This window comes from Octopus bimaculoides, chromosome 23 (genome assembly GCF_001194135.2).
Source record: "Octopus bimaculoides isolate UCB-OBI-ISO-001 chromosome 23, ASM119413v2, whole genome shotgun sequence".
NCBI lineage: Eukaryota > Metazoa > Mollusca > Cephalopoda > Octopoda > Octopodidae > Octopus > Octopus bimaculoides.
In genome coordinates, this window is record NC_069003.1 from 37419910 (window position 1) to 37429302 (window position 9393).

The 9393-nt window shown below is 37.9% G+C and overlaps 2 protein-coding genes across 3 annotated transcripts in view; both read left to right on the plus strand.

Moving 5' to 3' along the window:
• LOC106883303 (uncharacterized) overlaps positions 1-6012 on the plus strand; it is a 22866-nt gene extending 16854 nt beyond the window's left edge. For both annotated transcript variants that reach the window (XM_014934262.2, XM_052975908.1), the window contains exons 11-14: positions 675-1259; positions 3215-3340; positions 4176-4355; positions 5192-6012. In XM_014934262.2, the coding sequence (XP_014789748.1) occupies positions 675-1259; positions 3215-3340; positions 4176-4355; positions 5192-5643 (1343 nt within the window). In that variant the 3' untranslated portion in view covers positions 5644-6012. The remainder of the gene's footprint in view (positions 1-674; positions 1260-3214; positions 3341-4175; positions 4356-5191) is intronic.
• A 2659-nt stretch (positions 6013-8671) lies between these two features.
• LOC106883301 (proteoglycan 4) overlaps positions 8672-9393 on the plus strand; it is a 38229-nt gene continuing 37507 nt past the window's right edge. The window contains exon 1 of the mRNA XM_052975907.1: positions 8672-8919. The gene's annotated coding sequence lies outside the window, so the exon portion shown is untranslated. The remainder of the gene's footprint in view (positions 8920-9393) is intronic.

Genomic DNA, 9393 nt, shown 5'->3' on the forward strand with positions numbered 1-9393 from the left:
TATATATATATATATATATATATATGTCTATATATATAGGTGTGTGTATGTCTCTCTCTCTCTCTCTCTCTCTATATATATATATATATATATATATGTCTATATATATAGGTGTGTATGTCTCTCTCTCTCTCTCTATATATATATATATATGTCTATATATATAGGTGTGTGTATGTCTCTCTCTCTCTCTCTATATATATATATATATATATGTCTATATATATAGGTGTGTGTATGTCTCTCTCTCTCTCTATATATATATGGCTGTATGTATCTGTCTGTCTGTCTATCTATCTATATAAATATATATACATTATTATATCAACGGCTATTACTATAAGTAATGCTTCATGCTGTAATGGGACTCTAAAGTAGTTTGACTTAGGGTCATCCCATTCCAGTGTGAGATGTTATTTATAGTAATAGCCCTCGATATAAAAATGTATTTTATATTTAAGGAAAAAATTATATACTTTGTATTAATTTTTCTCTCAAATGGTTTCCCACATTGTTTACTTGATAAATCTTGTATAGATTTTATCCTTTTATTATTATTATAATTATATATATGTGTGTGTGTGTGCATGTGCATTCATAGCAACCCCTGTATATACATATTCATATAAACTATAATCTAATTGTCCTCAATCTTCTTTGTTTACAATGTTCAGATACCTTTGAAATATATGATTCAGAAGAGACGTCTTCAGCCGCTCCCAGCTCAGTGTTGCTGAGCAGCCCCACCTGCCAGTGTCATGAGGGGGTGGTGCAAGATGACAAAGAAGCTGAACAGAAGTGCATTTGTACCAATTACCACTCCGCTGGTGTCACAACGGAGAGCTCACATTCACCATGCTCGGCTGAATCCCCTGTCGATGAAGCTGCAGCCGAGAAGCAAACCTCAAACACGTCGTGCGCCTGCTCTCAACACTCTGACCACCACCACCACCACCACCCCTGTCATTGTTTGCAACATGACACCTCCTTCTCCTCCAATGCTCCTCAAGGTGTCCGTATTGGTGGAGGTGGCAATAGTAGTGGTTCTGGTTGTGAGTCTGTTGCAAGTAATATTACAGGTGGTGCAGTCAGCACAGGTGAAAAAGCTAATGCTGCCACCAATGAGGATAGCAATTATGAAGAGGATAATGAAGTTACTGCTGGTGGTGGCAAAGATGATGACATTGCTGTTACACAAGTAGAAGAGAAGGATTTCGATGGTGACGATGAAGACAATGCTTCTGCTGGTGATGATGTCCGTGAGTCTTTGTCAGTTTTTCTTTCATTTCACATTAATTTTTGTTGTGTCTTTCCTTTCTACAGTTTGTTGCATCACCTCCTGTTTTTGTTCACACAATCTGATATGTTGAATGTATTTCTGTTATTTGTTCCCCACTTCAGTACTTTCAGTTTGTTATATTGATGGCAGTAATTTGGTACTTCTTCTATCAACCTTTGGAGGAGGAATGGCAATATGGAGCTGGGCAGAAAGGGATGTCATGAAATACTGCTATGTTGTATGTTTTCATTCCATTTCACCACTCCTGCTGTTTACCAAATCTTTCCTTAAAAGCCATTGGCCAAACAGGGGCTATAGTAGAAGGGAAGATACTTGCCTAAGGTACTATGATTGCAAAGGGAATTTCTTAACCACACACACTTATGCCTGTGCCTTGTTTTTATTTGCTAGGTCTGGAGGAAGGGCTATGCCCATAACCTTAAGTAGACACTCATAGATCAGTGAGATCCTGTTAATGTTCTGTGTAAATTATTGCAGTAGGAAGACCTGAGCAACAAAGAGATTGCAAAGAGCCAGTGCTCTGGGGAGGAAGGATTGGACACTATTGTTAGTGCAGGGGGTGAGGTGGACACAACAAGGCTGAAAAGAAGGGAGAGGTGAGTGGTTTGGGTGCGTGTCGGTGAGTGATTTTATGCCAGTCAGTCTAGTAGCTCTTCTCTGGATGTAATCCAGAATGTTTGTGTGTGTGTGCAAGGCAGCATGCCTGATAGGGGAGCAATATTTCATTAGGGACCTCAATTGGATTTTATAAAGTGTCGGTAAGTGTTGAAAGCTGAAATATTTGTGGGCAATGAAGAGAGTAGACACAATACCAATAGTAATTGGCATGCTTGGAAGTACTCAAATACAAACATGGCTCAAAGAGATTGCAAAGAATGTAAAGATGGAACATCTACAAAAATCAGCGTTCCTTTGAATTGCAAGAATTCTTGGCAGGGTTCATGAAGCATGACCAGTAAACAGTCTGCTGGCTGTGGATAGATGACACTTTACATCTTCTAATAATAGTTATTTTGATCAAACTTTTTTGTCAAACTTTACTGACAAACTCTGTCAGAATCCTTGATTGTTCATGAATCTTGAAAAGATTTTGTGAACTTTTTTGGCTTGTACAAACACAAGTTGATGGGCCCTGGTCTCCTCATTCACTCACACAGCATGCTACTCTTACATATCAACCGGCAATAATACAATACAAACCCTTACTCTTACATAATTGATCCCTGATGCTATATTACAGTCCACACTCCACACAATAGAAGTGCGATATTGAAAGGGGAAAAATAACATCGGTCGATATAAATGTTGCGGTTAGTTTGCAGGCCCTAAAAATACAAAGGACATTTTTAGTTGTGATGGATGTAGAGAATGGAATTAGGGGTAACATGGATTAGGGACTAGAGTATTTCATTAAACTATGGTAAAAGGGCTGACAATGATGACGGTAGCAGCAATGAAAGTAATAATGTTGGTGAGTGATGAGGTGTATGAGAGGATAGTAATTATAATGATGATGATGATGGTGATAGACATTGGTTAAATACATACTGGAGGGATAGATTTGGACTTGTTGCCAAATTAAAAAAAAACCCCTAAAACTAGAAAATAGAGCTGCTTGTATTTTGGCTGGCTGGTCTAACACTCAACCCTTTATAACAGCTTCTGATCCCTTAGATCCTCGGGTGCCTTTAACAGTCATCTATATATTATCCCCATCTTTTGGATGTTCTGGTCAAAAGGATCAACAAACATCATGAACTCTGTTCTTTTCACTGAATCTTACAAAGAAAATTCTGAAAAGTTTTCCTCTTTCTATTTTTCTTCTCCCCATCTTTTTCTTTCTACCTGGTTTAATATTCAAATGTGTATACAAACCAATCCCTGCTATCATTACAAACCAATCCCTACCATTAGAATCTGAGTCACAACATGAGATCAGTGAAACTGAGCAAGGAGGAGGACAACAGCAGTCTCCACAAATGGTACTTTACTATCAGAACTCCAATGAAAACAATTCATTGAAGAGAACTTCACCTCAAGGTAAGGCACATTTATTATTATTATTATTGTTGTTGTTGTTTTTTCAAGGTGGTGAGCTGGCAGAAATGTTAGCACGCCGGGTGAAACGTTTAGCAGTATTTCGTCTGTCTTTATGTTCTGAGTTCAAATTCTGCTGAGGTCAACTTTGCCTTTCATCCTTTCAGGGTTGATAAAGTAAGTACCAGTTGCATACTGGGATCGATCTAATTGACTGGCCCCCTCCCGCAAAATTTTGGGCCTTGTGTCTCGAGTAGAGAAGATTATTATTGCTTCTTCTTTTTTGTCTCAACCATGGAACATACCAGCAGGGTGTGGTTGTGCAGTGTGTCTAGGAGGGTGGTTGTTCCATTTAAGAATCAACTTAGACTGTGACAACTAAAGCAATCCATACCAGCACGGAAGGTGGGCATAAAATGATGATGATGATGATGATGATGATTGTTTTAAGGCTTAAGAGACCCTACCATTTATTTTCCTTTCTTCACTCTCAGACGAAGAGTAAGAACAGGAAATGGTGGAACCTTTTTTATTCTGTATTATCAGCTAAATTCATCAAACTGTTTCCAAAACTTGTCTCATGGGTCAGTTGTAGCTGATGCCACAGACTGACACCAGTGGTCCCAGGATTCTAGACCTTATTCTTTGTTTTTAATATCATCATCATCATCATCATGATAACAAGGAGGAGGTGGAGAGGGATGAAGAAGAAGCAGAGGAGGAGGAGAAATATTGCTGATGATGTTAATGTTGATGACAATGGTGAGAGAATGAAAATGTGGTGTTAGATTTGATGATGATGATGATGGTACAGGTAACTTTCTTTTGTCTCTTTAAGATTCTGTTTCTCAGGTGTTATATCTCGACACAAATTTACTGAGCATGAAACTAGAGCAGCTTCAACAACAGCAGCAGGAAGGCCTACAAGTAGAAGAACAAGATCAATCAAAAGAGCAGGAGGATCAGAGTCATGAAAAAAGAAAAGAGAGAGATCTGTTGAGAGCAGACGCCATCCAAGGTAATTGTCTAAGGTGGTTAGGGTTAGGGTTAGGGTTATTGTTGTTATGTAGCCCAGGTCAGTCCTGACATGTTGGGAGATAACCAAATGATTGATCTATGACCCTACAGATCCATCTTGCCAGATATGCCTCTTCCTTGTTCACCACCAATACTGTTCTCTCTAATAAGCACTGATGAATCCTATATGATGCAGTGTGACAGTTGGAACTTATTCTACTCTCTCCACTCTCCACTCAGTTTGCTCATAGATTCTGGTGCTGGTCACAGTAGAGGCGGGCAAAGTGCACTGAGCCAGAGCGTGACAGTTTCTTTCCCTCTGCACTTGGCAGCATCAAATATTTCAGGTATCAACATCATCCCACCGATGATGTTTGAGTAACTTTTGGTTAGTTAGAAAACCAGTTGTTATCAGTGTGCATCCAGAGTAAGTCATTGAGATAAGTTATTACATAACTACTTTTCATTTTGACAGCTTATAAGTGCTGTCTTTATTTAGACATGACTGGTCCTCACACAGAGCACCTTATATAAGCAGTGTTTATCACAACCTAAGTTTGTAGACCACCTACAAAACCACTTCATATTTGAACCATCTTTTATTAGAGAATCTATACAACTAGTTCTGATTTAGATCACTGACAAGACCTGTCCTTATTTAATTCACCTACTTCCAAGACCAGTTCCTGTTCACACTACTTACACAATTAGCTATAGATTTGCTTACCCTAGTATAAACCAGTCACAGTTCAGCCCAGTTTGCTAGAACTGTGGAGAAATTTTGTCAAGTAGGAAAGGCCGAGATAAAAATTCATTGAATTCCTTTTCGATTTACAGACACAGACGAGCTGCATGAAATGATGGAACCAGTGCCAGAAGAAGAAGATAATAACACAATTCACACCAGCAGAAGTAATAATAACAACAGTGATGGCAATGTGAATGCAACAACAAACAACCACACCAACAACAACGACCACAATAACAACAATACTGGAAACACACCATTAGATCTGGTGCACAAATCAACACAGGCGATGCTGTTGGATGAACAATGTACTGTAGCTAAGGCAGAGATGGGTGCATGCACTTCTGAAAGGGGCACACAAGTTATTGTAAAGGACATGCAAAAGCAACAGTTGGGCAAGAGCAGGGATTTCAGGAAAAGCAAGAATGAAGAAGACACTGTATCCCTTATCACAAAATTTGAGAACTCAGTACTTTGGAAAAATAGCAATCTTGTTCTTCCAGAATCTGCACTGAAGAAACAGAAGACAGCACCATCATAATTTTGGGGACACATCAACAAGATCCGTTAGACAACTAGACCATCACCTTGGCAAGTAGATCAATTACTCTGCATAATCTCTTCAATAAAAAGATAATCAACTATAACAATGATAATGACAACGATGATGATGATGGAGACAATGATTGCAGTAATAAAAATGACATTGGTGTTATCAAGAAGAAAGAGTAATATAGGAAGAGTTAAACTCATTTCCTTTTTCTACATGCTCCATCCTCTTACAGTTTAGACTTTTCCCTTCTTCTCTTTGAATTTTAAACAGAGAAGAAAAGAAAAAGTAAGAGAACAATTGGAGAGACAGGATGAAGAATCTTCTGGTCTGGTTGCAAATAAAACTCACGTCAATGTTTCTATTGTCTCTCTTTGCCATCTCTTCTTCTCAACTTTTTGATTTTTCCTTTCCTAATTTCTATCTCTTTGTCTTTTTATTTGTTCATCGTTGTGTGTCCTGGATTCCAGCCATCAATTACACAGAGACATTGAAACTTGCAGCAGTGTCAGGTCCTTCTTCTTAAGATTGTAAGGTGTGATTTGAGGGTAATTTAGCTGTTATTTCTAGCAGGTTGAGAGATGCTAATAATACTCTTTCCATGTTGTGCTTCAGAAGAAGACCCAACAAGCCACATAAAATTGCAGTCATGGCAGATACTGGTGTCACACAAATGGCACCCATGCCACTGGTACGTAAAAGCACCCATTACATTCTCTGAGTGGTTGGCTTTTGGAAAGGCATCCAGCCATAGAAAACCATGTCAAATCAGACTGGAGTCTGGCGCAGCCTTCCAGCTAGCCAGCCCTGGTCAACGGATGCTAAATGAAGATGATGATGAGGATATCACCTTTAACTTTTTCTTGTTTTATCTGAGTTGATCCTAGTTTTCTATGTCTTTAAAGGATGTTGGAGTTGTATGCAGTCCTTATCCTCACTGTAAATATTTCTTGCTTAGTCAATAAGTTTCTATGGTTGAGTTATATCCTGTCTCACTCTAACTCCACTCCACCTAGATGTAATATAAATAAATCTTTATAGGTTTTGATGATGAGAATCCAGTTGTTTGATCAGCTGAACACCTAGGCTCATTGCATTCCACTGACATTTGTACTCTTAATAGAATTTGCATGATCCAGAGCTTTAAATTACAGTTCCAATTCCTCTGATGACTTTTTTCACAGGTTCCATCCACTCGGTTGACTCAGGGCCCTGGTAAAAGGTGTCCAAGACATCTTTTAGTAGACAATCATTCAGTATATGTGGTCAGATTATACGCTAGAAACCACAGCAAAATCTCCTCCAAATCACACACTGTTGCCTTAAATAATGAAAGGACATATCAAGATAATGTTGTCCTAGATACCCCTTCAATACCTTTGATCAAAAGTTTTCTCATTCAGGGCTGATCCAGGGTTCAGCTTTCTCATAACAACCCTTAATAAATTCAACCACATTTCATTACTTCTCAACAAACAAGCCTTTCTGTGATTGCTTCACTTGCTAAAAATCACAGCCAATTCTCCTTCGACTTGAACCCTGTTGTCTTAACATTCTGGGGAAAAAAAAAATAGACGGGAGGATCATAGCTGGTCTCACGGTCACAAATTTAGGCAAGATAGTTACTGGTCTCTTTCCTTGGCTGCAAACGTTGCTTCAGTGTCACAAAACGTGCTTCATATGACATCAATACAGATTTGAGACCATGACCACCATCCTTGAGTGAGCCAGTCTATGTCTTCATCGATGTTGAAATTTCCTGAAACACTGGGCAGCTTCTGAGTTCAAACATCTTCTCTCATGGTGACCGGTTCAGAAGGCTTTGGTAGGCACGAGGACAGTCACTGCAAAGGTGTCGAGGACAATACGCTTGTTGTCAGCTGAGAGTTCAGATGACCATTTTTTTTTCAACCTCTCGAGATACTTATTCCTTGTCCTCTGCGTTATGTGTAGGTGTGTGCGTGCAGAGAAGGTAAAACGACGAGCTTCTTAGATAAGTCCATTAGAAAGGTTCTCAACAATGATACAATAGGCTAAGGTCATTGAGAGAACTTGATGACCGGAAAAGAAATAAATTTTTTTTTAAATGGAAGTGGTGAAGCTGAAACCAGTGAAGACAGGACGATACACAAATCGCCTAACCAGCTGGCACTAGGGTGACTGGCCAAATAAAGTTGTGTATGGGAAAGGCGGGCATGATGGGATGGTCTACGACCGCTGACTCCAAAAGGCATGATACATGAAAATCTAGCTACGCAGAGAGAGAGAGAGAAAGAGAGAGAGGGTGATGTAATTAAGCAAAACAAAACAATAAGCATCAAAAGCCATTTACTAAATTTGTCATTTAATTTCATGGATGAAATTAAAATTTTTTATAATGAACTGGAATGTTTTTGGCTTAGGTTGAACAGACATTGCTTCCGTTGGTTAGCCAGATAGTCCGTTCTTAGACTATTTGGAGACAATATTGATTTTTGGGGGGAGATGTCGGTTCTCTCTTCGGATGAAGGACGAAAAGTCATGAAGCAGCTAAAATCGACAAATATATGCAAAATATTCAGGAACTGCGCATTTTCTTTCCTGTCATAAACTATAAATCTCGCTTTCCTACAGTTTTTGTTTTTTAATCAGCATCAGAATTATTAAATAAATAAAGCAAACAAGTTATCGAAACTCGAACGTTTCCCTCCATCGCTTCGACCGTTAAATGAAAGCGTCTCATCTCACGCGCATTCTTATTTACCTCCCTTGAACCATTGGACCCCGCTTTGCGCTCATACTCTTTCCCCGTCTCTATCCTCAATCTCCCTTCACCTTTCTGCATCTATCTATCTGTCTGCCAATTATTTAACTAGCTCTCTCTCTATCTATCTATCTATCGTATATATATATATATATATATACACACACACACACACACATATATATATATATCTGTTGCCCTTAACAACAAAATAACAAATACACATAAAATAAATAAAAAAAAACCATGATTCAATAAATAAATTTTAAATAAAACGTTTGTCATTTTACGTTCAAATTACGTAAATATCAGACCCGTTTTTTATACTTTCCCTTCTTCCCATTTTTGTGGACAAGATTATTTATATTTATTAATAATATTAATTTAGATATTTATAACTGAATTACACCATCAGTTGATAAACTCGGGAAAACATTTTAAAAAAAATTGAAAAAAAAAATCATTAGAAATATATCGAGAAAAATAGTCTTGTGGGGGAAAAAAATAACAATTTGAAACTTTCGGTAAGTTAACTTCTTGAAAGCTTGAATATTTTTCATATCCTTAAACATATTATCATTACAACAATCATAATTATTGACAAATATTGTAACAATTAGCAAACTTTCAGGAGAGTTTTTATATAGATATTTTTGCTTTTTTAAATTTCTAGTCTTGATTTTTTTTTTTATTTTTCGCTTTCTAATCTCTCGTCTCTGAGAAGTGAGGACGCATGAATGAGGGCTATTATCGTTTAACCCCAGATAAATTAGTCTATGCAAAAAGACATTGTATCTACGACCATTCCATCCGTTTGTTCAAATAGCTATGTAATGTCTTCCTTTTTTTTTTTTTTTTTCGAATCCAGATAGAAAAGTCACAAGGGTTTTGTCCGGGGAAGGGTCCGAATCTCATAAATTAGTTGTGACTTTATTACCGGAAACCACAAACTGTGACTTTTTTTCCTAGCCAAAAATTGTGACTTTTTTTCCTAGCCA